The 19,498-nt window shown below is 42.3% G+C and overlaps 1 protein-coding gene across 5 annotated transcripts in view; it reads right to left on the reverse strand.

Annotated features, from left to right (window-relative positions):
* The window catches only part of MAPRE2 (microtubule associated protein RP/EB family member 2), a 91,952-nt gene that overhangs the window by 7,494 nt on the left and 64,960 nt on the right, over nucleotides 1–19,498 (reverse strand). For all 5 annotated transcript variants that reach the window (XM_083451669.1, XM_083451671.1, XM_083451670.1 and 2 more), the window contains 4 exons: nucleotides 13,584–13,729; nucleotides 12,985–13,198; nucleotides 3,345–3,484; nucleotides 2,652–2,810 (listed from right to left, as the gene is read on the reverse strand). In XM_083451669.1, coding sequence (XP_083307795.1) covers nucleotides 2,652–2,810; nucleotides 3,345–3,484; nucleotides 12,985–13,198; nucleotides 13,584–13,729 — 659 coding nt within the window. The remainder of the gene's footprint in view (nucleotides 1–2,651; nucleotides 2,811–3,344; nucleotides 3,485–12,984; nucleotides 13,199–13,583; nucleotides 13,730–19,498) is intronic.

A 19,498-nucleotide genomic window follows, 5' to 3' on the forward strand; every position in this document is an offset into this window, starting at 1 on the left:
AAGTGTCTGCGGACAGCGCTGGCTCCCGGCCTATAGAGTGAGATGAGCGCACAACCCTAGAGTCTGGCAAGACTGGCCCGTACGGGCAGGGGTACCTTTACCTTTATTTAGCTCAAAGACTGGCATGCTGGCAACTAGGAGAAGAATATGCGAAGTTAAAGAACAGCTTTGTACTGCCCCTCACTAGGGTAAAGATAGTTCAGGCATAGGCAAACTTGGCCCTCCAGATGTTTTGGGACTACAATTCCCATCATCCATGACCACTGGTCCTGTTAGCTAGGGATGATGGGAGTTGTAGTCCCAAAACATCTGGAGGGCTGAGTTTGCCTATGCCTGAGATAGTTTTACACAGGTTTCAATAAAGAAGAACCTGGGTTGTGGTGCACATGGGTGAACCTTGCTCTGAAACTCAAGTAAAACACAAGTAGTAATATTACAGGATGCACAGAGCCGAATTTAGGTTTGATGAGGCCCTAAGCTACTGAAGGTAATGGGACCCTTTATATGTCCAGCTGTCCTTTGTCAACAACAAATTGTCGCTGTGTCTTGTGTTGAATAAATGCTATATGGTAATTTATGGACCTAATAGGTATCTAAAGCCATTTGCACACAACAAATGTGCAAATAACAATTTGTGGGGCCCATCATTGTGGGGCCCACAACACAAAACACTATTGCTGTATGTAGGTTTTATTTTATTTGTTTTTTATCTTATATTTTGGAAATATAAGATTTTTTTCCCTTTAAAATTTTTTGGGGCCCCCAAGAGAGTGGGGCCCTAAGCTATAGCTTGTTTAGCTGATACATACCGTAATTTTCGCTCCATAACACACAGTTTTTTCCTCCTAGAAAGTAAGGGAAAATGTCTGTGCATGTCATGGAGCGAATGCCTACGGATGGCAGGGGAATCTGCTGCAGTTGTGAGCAGTCCGTGGCTCGCTTTGAAACTGCAAAGCGGGTGTAAGCGGCTCCTGTAAGCGGCTCCTGTCAGCGAGCCGAGCCGGGGAGGAGGGAGAGAAGCAGAGCAGGGTTGGCTGCTTTAAAACAACCCCGTGCTCTCTGTCCCTGCCTGCAGTTTTTTGCTGTCCGATTTTGGATTAGCCACTGTAGGGGCTCTGTGTGTGTGTGTGTGTGTGTGTGTGCTTGAGCTATCGTTCTCCTCCTGCTGCTTCCCGTTCACTCTCCCAGCGCCCCTGCGCTCTCCTGCGACTTTAGGATTGCTACTCTGTGTGTGTGAGAGGGATTGCTCTCCTTCTCTTGCTTCCCGTTCACTCCCCCAGCGCCCCTGCGACTTCCAGCGCCCCTGCGACTTTAGGATTGATACTCTGTGTGTCTCTTGTTCTCCTTCTCTTGCTTCCCGTTCACTCCCCCAGCACCCCTGCAACTTCCAGCGCCCCTGCGACTTTAGGGCGACTTTAGCATGGATCCACATGGATCCTCAGGATTTTTGAATTGGGCTACCCCAAACTCACCGTCAGATCACATGTCTGTGGCCACAGCATGAACCACAAAAATCATACATCCACTGTTTCGTTTAGAATATTTTTTTTATTGTTTTCCTCCTCTAAAAACTACGTGCGTGTTATGGTCTGGTGCGTGTTATAGAGCGAAAAATATGGCAAGTCTGGCACTGGATGCACCATTCCTCTGCCAACATACATACAGAAGGCTCTTAGAATAAATGGGTGGTCTGGGCACAGCTCTCTTATCTCAATCAGATCTTCCCTTCCATCCAGCTTCCACTCAACGCAAGCTGTTATGGATATGAAAGGAACTCACAGAAGACCAACAGGACAAATGGAGGCCTGTACACAGGCAGGAAGATTTGCTGGGTGAGGTAGAAACACAGAGCTCTGCTGAATCTATAGAAAGTCTTCACACATGGGTGCTGTGCCCTTTTGTGTACTAGACATCTAACCATGTATCTGTTAATCACATTTACATTATACTCGCTAGCCAAAAGAGGCTTCGAGAACTGCTCTGTCTCAAGCTCCACCTGTACATTTTCATGACTTGTGAATGCAATCTGCTTATCATCTCCAGACATGGTCACACACGCAGTTAAGAGCAGGAGGTAGACTGCACGGAAAGAGGGACACGGCAAAATGCTGCTTTACTTGCTTAACATAGCTAAACGAAGCTGTCTTCTTTAACTAGATGTGCTACTGTTTTAAGGATCATCGGAATCAATGAATCCACTTCCACAGCAGATTGAAGGAATTAAGGTATAAAGCAGAAGCTTACAGTTAAAGTGTTTGGAATATACCCAGAACGTTCCTGGAAAGGAGTCATCTCTGTAATAGTAGCACAAGATGTTGACACCTCTCCAGTATTTTCCTGGTCACTTTACTGCTAATTATTCTTGAACATACTTGTGCTTCCTGAAGGATGGATAAACTGCTGCACTGCACAGATATGAACACACTCAGTTAACGATTTCCATGAACATGGTACCCCTCTGATGACATGTATAAATCCAGAGTATATCTAGTGACTCATGAGTACTTCTCCGCCCCATACAAGGCTTACCCAGCGATGGCAGGCAGGCACATAAAAAGTGGACAGGGAAATGCGGCAATGGACTCATGAGTGGCTCACATCTTCTACATTCCTCATGTAATGAAAAATGCAAGTGACTGCCTTGGACTTACGTGTTCTTCTGAAGCATACAGAACTTCCATTAGCCGCTGGACAAGGTCATTATTTTCCTGCCCATGTTCTTGACAGAGAAGCTCGATCTCCCTTAGCTTTCCAAAATAGAAATCCCTTTCCTTCTCCACACCTTCAAGTGCAAGTTTTAATGAATGTACCTGCAAAAACACAGCAGTTCTTAACACTGGATATGCTGCATTTGTCAGTCTGCATAATTGTTAGGGACACTGCATACCTACATACCATAAACACAAATAGAATTGAATTTATTCTCTTACACTCTGAAAAACAAGTGTCTATTTCCCAATTAATCACCTGTACCCTCAAGAACCATTTAAGACAGTGTTTAAACTAGTGCTATATGCACTTGTAAGTATTTCTTTTCACAACTGATATTCCAGGCAAGGAAATATGAACTTCTAGAGGGTCAACATGGACATAAATGTGAGTAAGGAAGGAAAGAAGCAAGACATATTGTTTCCATTTTCTCATTAAGGCATTTTTCTGTGACAGCTGGGCTAGAGCTGGACAATGTTGCTGCACTTGCCAAGTTTGATGCTATTAGAACTCATTTAGCAGCACAAGGCTATCAGGAAAGGCACACTGTCATCACCTTGTTTGGAAACCTAGAAAATGTCACTAAAACACTCAGGCAAATGGTAGCTTCCCATTTGGTGGCTTAAGCACGTTACCTGTTCGCTGAGCTGTATGACTTGTGTCTCCAAATCTTTATCAGATTTGGATGCTGAGCTGCTTGGTGGTGTCTTTTTTGCTGATGATGGACGAGACGGTGTAGAGCCCGGTTTTGAAGCAGGACTGGATTTGGCAGCACCTGGGGGGGGGGGGGGAAACCACATTAAGATGTTTTGGAAATGGTACTTGTGGCCTTCACTGCAGAATTGATTTTCATTCAATGTTTACCATTTCAATTGGAAAATGTTTAACGTACTCGACAGAATTGCCCAAATTGTTCAAAGTGTTTTCTAGCAGCCATCAAACTTGCAGTTTATTTAACTTTATAATTGAGAAAACAAAGTAATTCCTTCATGTATGTTTTGAATATGTACGTATGATTCAGCAGACCAACACAATGCTGCACAATTGAAAACAATTGAGTAAAAAAAACCCAAAAACCTTCCTGGTACATTTACATTGGGTGCCTCTTAAACACAAACCTTTTCTTTAATCTTAGAATTTCCTTTTTGAAAGAAAGAAAGAAAGAAAGAAAGAAAGAAAGAAAGAAAGAAAGAAAGAATTTGGGCCATCTCTGTGATGGGCTCAACACAGTTCACACATGCAAGTTTTCTGCAGTATCCACAAGATGTCATCCTCATAAAAATATTTCCCCATATGAGCCTGTATTTACTATTTATGTGGGTTTTAAATGATAATAGTAATACTGTCTCTTCTGCACAAATGCCAAACCTGTGTTAGCATTTGCCTTACTGTATTTTCTGAACCAAGTCTCATGGTGAAACTCTTTTCTCACTTACAATAAATGGTAGCCAAGGTTAGTTCTTACCAGTCTGTTTTTCACATGTGGCAAACACCTACCTCCTTATTACACCTGTCAATAAAACAATTTCCTCAAAATATTCTTTGACCCGTATGTCAGATCATTAGCCACTTCTAACTTTTGACTCATTCAGATGCACGAGTCTTTCCTTATAATTTTGTTCACATCACAAATGATGTTCCCAACAGTTCTACACTCTTTTTGTAAGCAGCAATTTATTTTTTGCCCTAAAGTGATGCATAAACTGGATATAACAAGTTTCAAGCATATTACAAAACTCACAGTCATTATATTACTACATGTCCTAAAAGCATAATTACTTCACTTTCATTAGGATTAAAGAGATTTCCCCCTGCAGCATCTATTTTTCTTGCTGCAAAAACAAATTATTAGAGTAATAATAAAAATCCCAAATAGAACTCATTCATGTTGCCTGAATTCCTATGGCTTCATACCTTTTATAGATCAGACTGCCCAGATATATATATCTTATTTGGAGAGATTTCCAATAATTGATTTAAGCATGGCTTTTGCCAAAATTTGAGTAGAACACTAATTTAAAAATTAGTACTACTTTAGTTTAACAAATGGCAAAAGCTGTTTTGCACACAATGGTAAGACAAACTATGGCTTAGTGTGAATGTATGAGCTCCCAGAGAAGACACTGCTCCTGTGGAGCCTCTTCACCATGTCTTCTTGCTGCTGTGCTGCTCTGAACTAAGCCATGGTTTGGGCTTAGCATGTTATCCAAACCCAGGCTCATGGTTTGTCTTGCTCCAGGACAAACTATGAGCTGTAATCTAGGTTTCTTCTTGGGCTGACAGCTCATGGTTTGTCTAGAGCAAGAAAGACCATGGCTTAGTTCATGGCAGTGCAAAAGCAGAATGAGAACCAGGGGAAATCAGCAGCCATTATTTCACCTCAAGGAGCATTCATGCTTAGACATTCATGCTAAGTCATGGTTGGGCTTAATGTGAAGTGCAACATAGAGGGTGATCCCACTCTTCTGCCTTGCATAATTATAGTCACAAGAGCTTGAATGCCTGAACTTTGCTTGTTATCTGCGGTCTGTACAGTCCATTGTAAGCGCTATGTGGATTAAGCATGCCATTAACACAGTTTTAAATTGCATACCATATGCAATATTATGTCAAAAGAAAGGACCAGATTTTCTCCTGAATCTTGATGATCTTTCATTGGCTAAACTGTTTTGTTCTGTGTTATTGAATACCATGCTGGAGTCCTAAAGCTACTATATAATTAATGTATTCCCAATTAGTACATTAAAAAAAATATATCCCCTCCATATATTCAGCACTTTTCCTTAGATGTTAATGAAGGAGTGTATAAATGTCACTTCAGGCTAAACACACACACACACACACACACACACTCTGTTGACTCCATTAAGAATGTCACACTGCAAGGGAACTGTAGTAAGAAATGTGAAAAGTTCTAGTAAAATCTAATTAAGAAACCAAAGGAGGTGATAGCCATTAAAGCAACTGGCCTAAGGGTCAATGTTTCAAGCAGCAAAATATAAAATATATCTAGGAATGTTTGCTCTTACTTAACTTATTTGAATACGAACAATGGGATAGAAATGGGATTCTCAGATTCTTAAGTTTGTTAAATAAGTGCAAATGCTGAAGGAAGTCAGACTTATCCACACATATCTAACAGCAGAATCATAAGTATTCAGATGAAAACTATTGTTTTAAAATTTACACTCCAATAAATATTAATAGATCTGTCTACACAAAAATAAACAAAGCTGCAACCAGGAATCCTGACCACGTGCAAACACCCCACAACAATAAATAAATGCAAATGCTGGAATGAGAAAAACTTAAACTACATTGCTTATAAACAAAACTGGGATGACTAGCAGAGTGAAGGACATCCCTACAAGCAAAGAGTACATGAACAAGACATTTACACAAAATGGTCTATGCATAGGCACTCAGAGGAACCACCCATATTGTACTCATAATCCTTTGTTATGTTTTATATTTAGCTGGTCTTGTGGGCTGGTACATTGGAGGAGCTTTGTTGTTGCTTGGTTTGTGATGTCATGCACTTTTGTGCTGTCTGACATGGTTGTTTTTGTGCTGATAGTCAATGCCATATATACCAATTTCTCAATATATTTCCACCTTCAGATAAGGACATAAACCAATTTTTTTCTTATGAAAGGAATGCTGCTAGCCTCCCATAGTTAGGTTGCTCTGACAAGACTACTTAATAATATTCAGTCACGTTCCCCTTTTTAGCCTTCAAACACCTCTGGGCAATCCTTATGTAAAACTTTAACCCCACCCCCCCAAGAAAACGGGACGCGGGTGGCGCTGTGGGACGCGGGTGGCGCTGTGGGTTAAAGCCTCAGTGCCTAGGGCTTGCTGATCGAAAGGTTGGCGGTTCGAATCCCCGCGGCGGGGTGCGCTCCCGCTGTTCAGTCCCAGCGCCTGCCAACCTAGCAGTTCGAAAGCACTCCTGGGTGCAAGTAGATAAATAGGGACCGCTTACTAGCGGGAAGGTAAACGGCGTTTCCGTGTGCGGCTCTGCCTCACCAGAGCAGCGATGTCACACTGGCCACGTGACCCGGAAGTGTCTCCGGACAGCGCTGGCCCCCGGCCTCTTGAGTGAGATGGGCGCACAACCCTAGAGTCTGTCAAGACTGGCCTGTACGGGCAGGGGTACCTTTACCTTTACCTTTACCCCCAAGAAAACAGCATAGAATTTGCATAGTTCAGTATTTATATAGCCATGAATTTACTGCTGTTTTGGTGCTGAATTGGGATTTCTTGGTGTAAACGTATACCTGACTTTCACAAAACCATAGTTTTTAATCTCCAGTAGTTTTCATCTTGTACCTCTGCAAAGTTTATGGAAATTATCAGGGGGGGGAACAAAAACAGTTTAACCTTATTTACAAGGGTACCAAGCTGATGCAAGACATGGGCTCTTTTGAAAAGCTTGATGTTTATATTTTCATCGGGATTGGTAGTAGAGCCCACGCTCTGCATGTGGAAGGTCTGGGTTCAATCCCTGGCATCTCCAGCTTAAAAATGAAGAGACAACCAAATGATCATGGGGCTGGGAGCAACTTCCCTACAAGGGAAGAGTATAGGGGGCTTTTTATTTTTAGAAAAAGCAATTTAAGAGGAGATGCATGACAGAGGTTTCTAAAATGATGCCTTTCTCCTTCTGCCATCATCAGGGTCATCAAAAGAAAATGATCAGTGGGAGAATGAAGACAGACAAAAGGAAATAATTCCGGAACAGATGGAACTCACTGCCACAAGATACAGTAACGTCCACTAGCTCCCATCAGAGAGGATTACACTCTTGGAAGGCAAAGTCATTACTGGAGTCTAGTCAGGAAGGCCACACGGAAGCTGAGGATTCAGAGGCACTCTGCGACTCCATGCCAGTGGCAAGAAACTGTGGGAGGGGTCTATTGCCCTCAGGCCCTGCCTGAGCGCTTTCCACAGGCATCTAGGTGGTGACTGTAGGAAACAGAATGCTCGACGATGGAGCTTTTGGTGTGATCCATCACTTACGTTCTTACAATGAAATAATTTGAGCCATATAATTCCCTATGCCGTTCAAAGCAAACTGAGGGCATCCTTATTATTTTTGTGGCCCGAAACATATTTATTTGTTTGAACCATTTATAAACAGCTTAACTACAGGCAGAGGGCCTTCTCGGTAGTGATGCCCTCCCTGTGGAACACCCTTCAGATGTCAAGGAAATAAATAACTATCTGACTTTTAGAAGAAATCTGAGGCAGCCCTGTATCAGGACATTTTTAATGTTTGATGTTTTAGTATGTTTCGATATATGCTGTGTGCCGCCCAGAGTGGCTGGGGAAGCTTTAGGAATGTTTTGTAGTGTATTAAATAATTTCTTGCTTTACCATTTTGTCCAAACTCACAATAGTACAGGCAATCCGGAGAGCAATAACATTATCCAGTAGCATCCCCAGGTCACCAAGTCAACTCTACTTTCCAAGTAAGAGGCAAGACAACATCAGGGTGGTCAAGAGATTAGTCCTAAGGAACTATTTATGCTACAATTTCCAAGCTGCATTATCCCTGACCTGCAATGACTTGCTAGAACAGTTGCCCTCTTAAGGCACAAGAGATTTTCTGCCATTCTTCATTCATTTAAGTGGGTGAAGTTCGTATTTCTCATGTTTAGTCTCACAGTTCTATTTTATTGGGAAGCTAAAGTGAAGTTTGTTAAATACACATACAGTAATGCTTTTCAAAGTAAAGTTTGAGGGTCCCCCCCCTTATTTTGCCATAACATATTTCTGCCTCAATTACAAGTGGCCCATGTATGTTTCAAACACGCCTTATCTCTTTAAAATAAATGGCCATAGTAAGAATAAAAAGACTGAGATTTGAGTAAAAGCCAGGGAAGCATGCTCTGAAATGCATCTTTTATTACTGAGCTATACCACTTTACAAATTTCCTATCAGAAGCAACTATGAGATTAACATTTGTACATCATGATTGGTTTTAACACCTCACTACTTGTGCTGATAACAATATTAAAGAACTGGAACACCCTCAGGTTTGTTTTTCAAAGTATGTATAGTCTGTCACATGCAACCCTGGTGTTACCCTTGATTAAAATGGGCACTCTTTATTCCTTACTCAAGTGGGATTTGCCTTTACTAACACCGCTATCATGCTGAGCGAAAGGTCACAGCCAAATCAGCTTATATTGTGTGTGCATTGTGCACATATGCAAGAGAATTATCAGACGTCCCCGGGGATGTAAATATTCCCAACCAGTACCGCTTGGAAGATAATCATGCAACACTTCAACTCATAATTATTAAAGCAGAACACATATTATAACTCCCAGTCCAGAAAGCCACAGAACACAAGCTAACTTTTTAAAAAACCCAAAAGCTTAGATCAAATCGTTTGAGGAGGAGGAGCTGCTGTTGCAGCAGCCACCAAGCCCTAGTTCAGAGCAGTATTCCACAAAGGCTCTCCGGGATAAAACTGTCTCTGAAAAGAAAGCATCAAAGGGACCAGGCCAGGATGGGCCTGTGTGGTGGAGGTGGCTCACCCTTCCAACATATGGGGGGAATGACGACGACACACCAACCAGAGCACTGATCGGCTTTGTTGGTGCACTTGTGCAGCACCAACCTCACCACTGTTCTGCCCTGCCCTATCCAGGTAAGATGCAGCAACACCCCTGTCAGGAAGAAGGCTCCACCCCACTGAATTGGACTGCTATTGAGCCAGGCACACCTCTCTCGGAGGTTGCTCTAAAGCTGTTAACAACTAAATAATGGCAAGGATGGCATTTTTCTGCCTCTTCAAGTGACTGCAGCACAATAGCAACCGCCTGGTGGTGTTCTAGTACCCACTCGATTACATGGTTACCAAATGATTAGTCATAACTTCTAATTCAGGGGTAGGCAACCTAAGGCCCGGGGGGCCGGATGTGGCCTCATCGCCTTCTCAATCCAGCCCATGGATGGTCCAGGAATCAGTGTGTTTTTACATGAGTAGAATGTGTCCTTTTATTTAAAATACATCTCTGGGTTATTTATGGGGCATAGGAATTCATTCATTTCCCCCCTTTCAGAATATAGTCTGGCCCCCCACAAGGTCTGAGGAACAGTGGACCAGCCCCCTACTGAAAAAGTTTGCTGACCCGTGTTCTAATTAGTTTAGAAAGCAATGGAGTACTGCAAGAACTTGCGAGCCACACTAGTGGTCTCCCTCGCATCAAGCTGCCCCCTTCCTTAAGCCAACACACCCCTCATCTCAGCAAGCCAACGCTTGCAGCTAGAACAGAAAGGAAGGACTATGATGTGCTGAAGGCCAAAGGGTCAGTTTGGACACACTGTTTTGCTACACAAAAGCAGAAACAGTTTGAGGCTGCTTGGTAGCAGAGATATCCTTTAGCAGCTGCTCAAAGCAGAAGGGGAACCAAGGGAAAGAGAAAGACTGGGAAGCTGTGGAGGTTCAAAGAGAGCCCCTCTCTTGGGGAGAGAAAGAGCAGAGGACAAGGGGGAGTAGCTCCCTTCCCCTTCCCCAGTCAAAAAAGAAGGCTTTATTTACTATTGCTTGTCCTTGCATGCCCTCTAGTGGTTACTAACAGGAGTACAATAACCCAAAGCCTTATTAATGCCAAGAAGGCTTTTTTATTATTATTACGCAGCCCTTGCCTGGCCCGCTCTCAGAAGAACTGGGGAACCCCTTTCGTTTTTCCTCTTTGTGTTATTAAAAGCTTAAGTCCCCAATGAAAGCCATCCCTGCTGGGAGTTGGGAGTCCAGCATAGCACCGCTCTCATAAGAATGTGCAAGCTTCTGTTTCCACACTCTTGCCCTTTCCATGACCAGAGCTTGGATGAAGGCTTCTGTGCAATGAAGTATGAAGGCAGGCCTTTCCCCTATCTCCCTCACACTGGAACATCCAGTGCCCCAGAAAAGCCCTTCCAATGGTGGGTGTATCTTTTGAACATTGTGGAATATGGCATGGGGGAGAATAATGGGAAGGGAAAAGCTGGTGCAAATTGCAGAGGCACCCTCTATCACTCCATTTAGTCCAATGCATTTACATCGTCTTGTGATGCGGAGCGAGTGGCTTAATAATGTTCCAGTTTCAAGACTGTCTAGAATATGTACATTATAGGTAGTTATCACTCCTATTTATTTCTGTTCAGAATACAAATAGCCTTCTACAATCAGGCCCAATTAAAGGTCTTAAAAGCAAGAGAGCCAGCCAATCTTTTTTAAAATTATGCAGACAGCATTCAAATGAATGTCTTCACAAAGGAAGATCTATATGCTGCACAACAGGTGACTGAACTCTCCAGAAAAGTTTAGTGATCATTACAGCATAAATGAGGAATGCTTCACCACCACCCAGTCAGGGACTGCATGTCAGTGGTGGACAGGAGCCCAAGACAATGGTTAGTAGCAGAGCCGTCTTTCCTATTGGGTTTACTGGTGCGTTGCGCCAGGGCGCTGGCATCTCAGGGGCACCCCAGGAGCTGCGCGGTTTTGCTGGCAGCCTCCCCTTTCCCTGCACACATGCCAGCTGTGCCCTGTCAACCATATGGCTGGCGGGCGTGCAATTTCCTTCCCAAGCCTCCACGGGAGGAGAGCGATCCCCACAGAGGCTTGGGGAAAGGTTGACAACTCTGGGAAATGGGGGGCCGTGGCACTGGAGGGATCTTTGAACCATGGCGCCGGATATGCTGAAGATGGCCCTGGTTGGTAGGACTACCCCTTTTATCCCTCCTAAATTCTGCCACCCTCTTTCATCTCTGTCTCCCCATCTCTTTCTCTGTATCTCCCCCTTCTCAATCTTCTTACCCAGTAGGCTGCTGGGGGGAAGGAGAGGTTGCTCCTGTAAAATATCTGAACTGCTCACTAGTGGAAGACTTCCCTCCTTTGTTATTCCATCACTTCACCTATTCTGGTTTTTCTATTCTCCCTCACCAGCATGAAATGAGCCCTTTGGCAGTCCATTCCTGATTTCAGAAAGGTAAACAGGTACCCTAACAATTCATTAGAGGGATACCTCAAGACATGCCCATTCACCTTTCAGCGGGTATTGATATATGTGGCTCACTAACTTAAATCATAACCAAACCAAAACAACTTTCTGCCTGTGGTTCCTGAGTGACACATTTGACCTGTATAAAAGTAATGCTTTGGACTCACAAATTTTTCTGTTTTACCCATTGTTGCCACTGTATCACCAATACAAATAAGAGACAAAAAAATAATCACTAAATGGAATCCCCACATCCCAATTAGCAATCATCTATCATCTATCTATCTATCTATCTATCTATCTATCTATCTATCTACAGTAGATCATCTAAACATATTTTAAATAAACATATATTGATATATTTTCTATTACTGAGCCAGCACTTAGGATGTGGAAGCTTTCCAATCACCATAAAACTAGATTATGCTAGCAGTTTCCTGTAAGGATAAACGTGAATAAGAAATAAGAGGAGCCTATTTCTTAATACCTCCTATGCCTATCAGCAGGAACGCTAGCTAGGAATTTGCTCTCCTTTAAGTACAAAAGGACTCCAAGGGATTTATTACCTACGATTTAGTACTCTAGTGAATCATAGCACAGCTTTTTATAAGGAACAGAAAAAGAAAGGCCAAAAGATTTATATCATTTAAAGCATATTAGCATTTAAAATCCTTCACGTGGGAGCTTCATAGTGGATATTCTGTCCTTTTTACAAAATAAATTGCAAGCAATTAATGAGAAAATAAAATAGGCACACTACCATAGTGCTAACTGATCAGCAAGGTGCTTTATACCAATGGAAATAGGGGTGTGTTTTTTTAAAAAAGAAACATTTCAGATTAAAGGTGTGCGTGGTGGAAGATAAGGGCTCATAATTTGATGCCAACAATATCATATCGATGCTGCCAGGTGTGTGGTTTAGGGGCATGTCTAGGCAAGAGAAAAGCTAAAAATTAAGTATCCCAAAGAGCAGCACTACGAGGCTGGATTTACTATGCTGGATTTACTATGCTTACCTAAAATAAAATACTATCAGTCCCTTTATGCACCATCATAACTGGAATTTCATATAGCACTATGGGGCATCATACCCCCCCTTCAGTTTCAAAATATTTATGACACAGTGCCCATGGATGACGTGAAGTGCAAAAGAGTCCCCTCTTTACAACTCAAGCTACCCCTCTAATTATACTCTGTATTAAAGCAATTGTATTATTGTACCGTTCACAAAATCCACCTGCAGAAAAAACCAGAAGTTTACAACAATGGTAATACCTGCTGTAGGAGAGTTTGCATGATGAGATTTTTTTGGCAAATTAAAGATCTGTTCACCAGGATCAGGCGGTGGAATAGCATCTTGGCCTTGCCGGGCCTCCACTGGATCATATTCTTTCCCATCATAGTTAGCATCAAAGAATTTCTTAAACCACTGTATGAAATCCAAGTTGTCTTGGAAGCGCCCCTTCACTAATTTCTCCACTGGAATAACCTGCACAAAACAAAGCAAGACACACCAGTGATTTAAAGTGATAACTGAGGCATTTCAGTGCCAATTCATTTAAGAATTCTAAAACCATACATTGTCTAACAAAACAATATCCAGTGCCATATATCTTATTCTGTTTTGCTGAGTTAGACAGCAGCCTCATCTTAAGACATCTTCAGAGTAATATTACTTTATTACTTCTGCTACTACTTCTTCTTTTGAGATTTGCTAGACAGAGAGAGAATATGTTTTGAAGGGCTGGATAAAAATTGTTCGAATAAATCAATGAAATAAAAATTGAGAAATATAGTGAGCCAGAAAACACATCTCTGAAATATGACTATAAGTTATCCTATCAAAACTATGTCATAACATGTTCTATAGTTACCTTATCCACATTCATTCGTTTAAATGATGCTTGTAGAAGTTTGAAGTTATGAATATATTCATGTTCCAGCTTTGCTTGAAATTTTACTTTCTTCAAGCTAATACAGCCTGGGAACAACATATCCATGAACTGGCAGTAAGCTGCACCTGAAACAAGAACAAGAAAACACAGCATATTAATCACAATGCAAGTCACTGAAATGGTAAACGTTTGTTCACAGAAGACAATCTGCTGCATAAAATCTGTATCTTATCTTGGTACTGAATACATGCAAAATGCAGGGTTATTTTCATACACTGGGCAAATCTTTTAAGAAGGTTTTCTAGTTAAATCAGCATCATTAACAGATAAGGGCAAACTGGATGGGGAACCACATGTTGAGATTCCTTCACTGCAGGGGGCTGGACTAGATGACCCTCGGTGGTCCCTTCCAACTCTACGTTCTTTGACACATCCATTGGATTTAGGTTCCATTGATTTTGTATGACACGTTCTTCTAAATCATGCATAAAATAGAGGCACAGGAATCTGCAATTAGCAAAGAGGATGCAAGATTGTATGCCTCTGAATCCTAGATGTTGGGGCTCATGAGGGAGAGGGTGCTATTGCACTCATCCTACTTGTGAGCTTCCCATAAGCATTTGGTCAGCCCCTGTGAGAATAGACTACTAGACTAGATGAGACTTTAGAAGAGCGCTGCTGGATCAGACTAATGCTCTTAGGTTGTGTTTTGTTTACAGCAGGGGTGGGAAGAGGATCTAGCAGGCAGGCAGAGCCTGAGCTCCCCCCATGAGCCATTGTGACAGGGCAGCTGATCCCAGTGGTTCTTGGCAGCCAGCCCTGCTTGCCAAGGCACAATTGGGAGTGGACTTCAAGCTTCCTGGTGGTTCCTCTGCAGTCACATTTTGACCTGCCCCATCCTATGATGTCAGGTGTAGGGCAGGTGACTTGGGGAAAAAGTATCATGGGCCGAACCAGGACCCCCTACAAGGTCTAATTTGGCCCATAGGCCACAGTTTCCCCATGCCTGGTTTACAGGATGGCATGAGTAGCAACAAGTGTAAATTTGATCGCAGTTCACAAATTCTAGTCCGTGGCCATCAATTCCAAGAAGCCACTTCCATTGTTAGGAAACCAGGACAAGGACTACTGAGCATAAGGCAAGGATGAAAAGGAGCTGGGAGGCAAAGACACCAAACTGGAGAAGGATCTCCGTTGAAGAGGCAGAAAGGTTCTGCTAGGTTTCTGTTTTTGAGTTCTCAAGATGATGAGCTGCAGTGGGGAGAACGTGCTAGACCATCAAGGGTCAAAGTTTTCCAACTGTCCCACCTCAACCCATTGGCTAGAGATCCTTATAAGAAGGAGCTGCTCCCTAAGGATTTATTCCTGCTCCCTCTCAACATCTTTTTCTTTGGGGGGGGGGGGCTGCCCTTTGCCTTTCGTCAGGAATATGAATGCATTCGGCTTTTAGTCGTTGTTTCTTAACTATAACATTTTGAAGTATTAAATTTTTTTGTAAGCTGCTGTGGGGTTTTTATTACTTGAATTTTGTATTTATGTGTTACCTTTGTGAGCTGCCTTGGGGGCCTTTTGTGGCCAAAAGATATAGAAATAAATAGAAACAACAGAAACAAGCAATAATGATGGTGGGGTGGCAGATGCTTTCAGCTTGCATACGTATAGATGAGGATCAGAGTTCTCATTCAGACTTCCTCAAACTGGTGCAAGTCCCACCAGCCAGCATTAAAATCCTATACACCATTACATGAAGTTCCACTGAGATGAGTGGAGCTTTTGCTAAATATATACACAAATCCTTTTTTGTCTTAATTCACTGCTTACAGGTATTTACAACACAAAATGTGTGTGCATGGCTATTGGGACAACTTGTACATGTGTTTGCACCTGCCAAGTTGAATATATACAACTGCGGCACAGACCACTTGCCCATTATCAGCACTATTCAATTACGGTAGTGTTCACAGGCCATCATTCCTTGTCCCTTAATATTCGGCTAGCTTTGTTGCCAATGACAGATACTTGTGTTTCTCCCTCTCCCTGGCATCTGTTTTGTCCTTCCTATTCAGAAACCCAATTTCATGATAATCTTCTATACAAATACTGAAGATGGGGAGAAGAGAGAAAGGAGGACTGCAGGCGGTTGACTTATTAAACCCCCCCCCTCTCTTCCCAATTCAAAGTATAATGTTTCTTTAAAGCAGATGTCTGCCTACAGAACCTTTCCGGTTAGTTTACACAAAATGTAGAACACTCCTCAAACCTGATTTGGAAGTAGAACCTGTCATCACATGAAACAGTGAAAAGGAACAACATGTTAAGAGAATACTAATCCACGTTATGGGATTTGGAAGATATGCCCTCAAGAGGCATGTAGCAATAACCCTACCTAGTATTAAAAGCCATAAGCAAGAGGATCAGAAGAAGAATAACATAATTAGAAGATAACTGCTTTGGAAACTAACCTTTTATGAACCACAAAAATGAGCCCATACCAGGAACTGCACAAACCAAATGTTTGCTTCAGGCACACCCTCCTCAATATGCTATTTTTGTTAGGAGAGGTAAGTAACAATGACTGTGTTCTCACGTATAATACTAACATGTTTTGTGCTGTCTGAACAATATCTAGTTTAGGCTCATGTATGTCGCACTGAACACTCCTTCTCCTACATGGCCAGAAGGACCTGGACATCTGCTGCATATAGTTTCACTTTCCATGCATCTTAGTTTGTCCTCACTTACAAACCAGAGATCTGTAAACAACTTCTGGTTGAACAAACCAGCTTCATAACCCATGGGTTGAAGTTGACTTGTTTTCAAATCAGCCAGAATTTGTTTTAAACCATGATCGCTGGTTCATAATAAGGCCAGAGTAGGATTCAGGGAGATTGAAACTAAATGCTTCAGAAGTTGTTCAGTAAATGTTTTAAAAGCATTAATGGATTTGTTGTTGTTGTTTTGGGCAATAGAGGTTATTTGTTCTTAAGGTACTTGATTTAGGATTTATGGCATAAGGGTGGATTAAATCTCTAGCTGAGAGAGCACAGGGCTCAATGCTGGAAGTCATTTCCACAAATGGAAGCCATTACCCTTATCATTATTGTGGAGACCGGAACGTCTCACCCTCCAGATGCTGTTGGACCCTAACGCCCATCAGCCCCAGCTGGATGGGCAATGGCCAGGGTTCATGAGAGCTGGAGGCAAGCAACATCTGGAAAACTAGAGGTACCACACCCATGGTGCAGAGAACAGCTGACGTTTCAGAGTAGGAAAACCACAGAACTCTGCACATGATTAAAAGGTACTCTTTCCTTTGTTAGTACTGGACAATTACTGCTGTGGAGAAGGAAGCAACTATTTTAAAAATGTTCCAAAAGTCATCAGTTGTCACCGCAAAGGACCCTAACCAGAGCTGTCAGCATTAAATATACTTTTTGGGGGGCATCTTTCTGAAAGTGGTCCAGTATTTCCTTTGATAGCATAATGTGCTTTATTTCCTCTGGGGTATTGATTTAGTCATCAATGTTTTCAATATTTGCAGGCTGGGTTACAGATTGTATTTGCAAACGTGGCTGTGTTGGCTACATGCATGAGTGGTAACTTCTTTTTGACCCAATTAGAATGCAGAAATTCTATACTGCTTCTAGAACTGAACAGAAGGCAACAGACAGCAGATTATACCACTGCTAGTCATTAACCAGATCTGGCAAACTAACCCTTCCTTTTCGTTAACTTCCATTACATGTTTGTTTACATACAAAAACAGAGTCGCGGCCTATCAAGTGTCATCACAAAAAGACTCCTTAACTAATTCGGAACAGCAGGCCAAATATTGCTATTTTTGAAGTTTTAGGTTTTTTTCCTTTTTTTAAAAAAAGGAAAGAAACAAAGGGACATAACTGCAGTTTGACCAACTTCACAGTATATACTGTCACTAATACGTACAGCCTTCAGAAGCTGATAAAAGAATAATTCAAGCTTGGTTTAACAATCAATCTCTGTTCACAGGAAATTCTTGGAATTGTAGCTCTGGAAGGGTAATAGGGGGCTCATAACAATTCTCTGAACCTTTACGAAACTACAGCTCCCAGGATTCTTTGGGAGAAGCCATGACTGTTTAAATATTATCATACTGCTTTAAATGTATGGTGTGAATATGGCCTAAGTGTCCAACAAATCTATAGAACCTATCAGGCACAGAAGGCGGATATAAAGTTGGGTAATATATGTATCTCTCCTTCTACACAAATGCCATAAGAACCCTGAATCTTATTGTCAGGCACAGAATTCAGTTTTTATCCCAAAAGACACAGCTTTCTTTAAAAAGACAAATGAACAAACCTGGTGATAATCAGAAAGGGCAGAAGGGTTGCTGAGAACGATTAAGCTGGAAGCAAAGCTCCAGTTCCCTTTATAACACTTTACTATGACTGGTAAGAGTAGAATAAATAGAAAAAACAGAACAGAATCAGCATGCTGCATTATGTTAAGGGTGTGCAAATTTGCTTAACATGCACCATCTAAACAGGATAAGGAATTCAGCCATGATTGGCACAGAATTTGTGTTACCCGAACACATGATATACACTGTCTAGATTTGATTAAACTTTCTGTTAAGCTGCTAAGAGTTCTATCTGTCTGATGCTATTCTGATTCACTAAATTGTACATGGAAACTGCTGTATGTATGTGGCTGGTTGCAATGGGAGGGGTGTGCGCGAGAAGTCTAACTCTACATCTCTCTTCAGCACCACTCCCACGGCCCAGAAAATTTTTAGTGTCACATTGCTTCTTCCCCCTGTTAAATTCAGCTCAGGTATGGTGAGGGAGTTCTCCCCCTACGTCCAATTCAGTAAGACAACATGGCCTTGTTAGCTTAGGAGTCAAGTTTGTTAAACGTTTGCAACAAAGCCAAAACCTGGCAGCTGATGTTGCTATGACCTCTGAGTGTCTCTCATGGTCATCTTTGTGGGTATGTGGGTGTGTCACACAGCCAGAGGAGATCCCAGACAACTGGCTTTTGAGCACGAATTATTTTTCTATCAAGAATACATGCACACACACACACACACACACAGTTTCCAAAGAAGAACATGGTATAGTTGGTAAGCTGGGGACAGCACACCCAGTACTCCTACTGTCAGCGACTGGGCAGAGGAGGAGTAATAGTGGAGGCCGCCTCCCCATCCTGACCCTTCCAGGGAGGAGGAGGAGGAGGAAGACAGTATAGATTTACAACAAGGGTTTGAAGGAGGTCGTAGCTCAGAGGCAGTAGAAGGGAAAAGTTGGGAAATCATGGGAGAGCCAAAATACACCCAGCTGACATGTTGTCATTAGAAAGCATTCCAGACCCTCCATCTCCCAGAACCTGGCAAGCCTTAAAAGTAGGAGAGCAGAGAACTCAAAGACAGAAGGCATGTAGCAGCACCCGTAGAGATGATTATGATGATGACGATGAATGAGGAAGTGGGAGAGAGGGGGGAGGAGGTTCACTCAGGACACCGCCATTATCCAAGAGGCTGGGTTCTACAGCCTCTCTCTGTAAAGTTTGAAATAAAAAAGGACTGTAAGAATCTTTTCCTTGTCTTTATACTTTCCTGAGCAAGCAGCCAGCAGCCACTGACAGCATCCTGACACCTACACCTCTTGCACTGCTGGTAAGTGTAGCCAGAGCTCAAAACGCTGATCATCTGTCTGGGCAGGGGCGAAATCTAAGCACTTCTTCCTTCTGTTCTCTATGTAATCAGTGAAGTCAGAACCGACATAGTTTGCCAGCTGACTGATGGGTGGAGACAGGAATATCCTTGCGGATTAAGTGAGTACATAACTATGTGTGAACACTTTTGGATGGAGGCCCATATCACCATATAAAAGATGTGCTTATCTGAATACACA

This window comes from Podarcis tiliguerta, assembly GCF_965153285.1.
Source record: "Podarcis tiliguerta genome assembly, chromosome: 7".
NCBI lineage: Eukaryota > Metazoa > Chordata > Lepidosauria > Squamata > Lacertidae > Podarcis > Podarcis tiliguerta.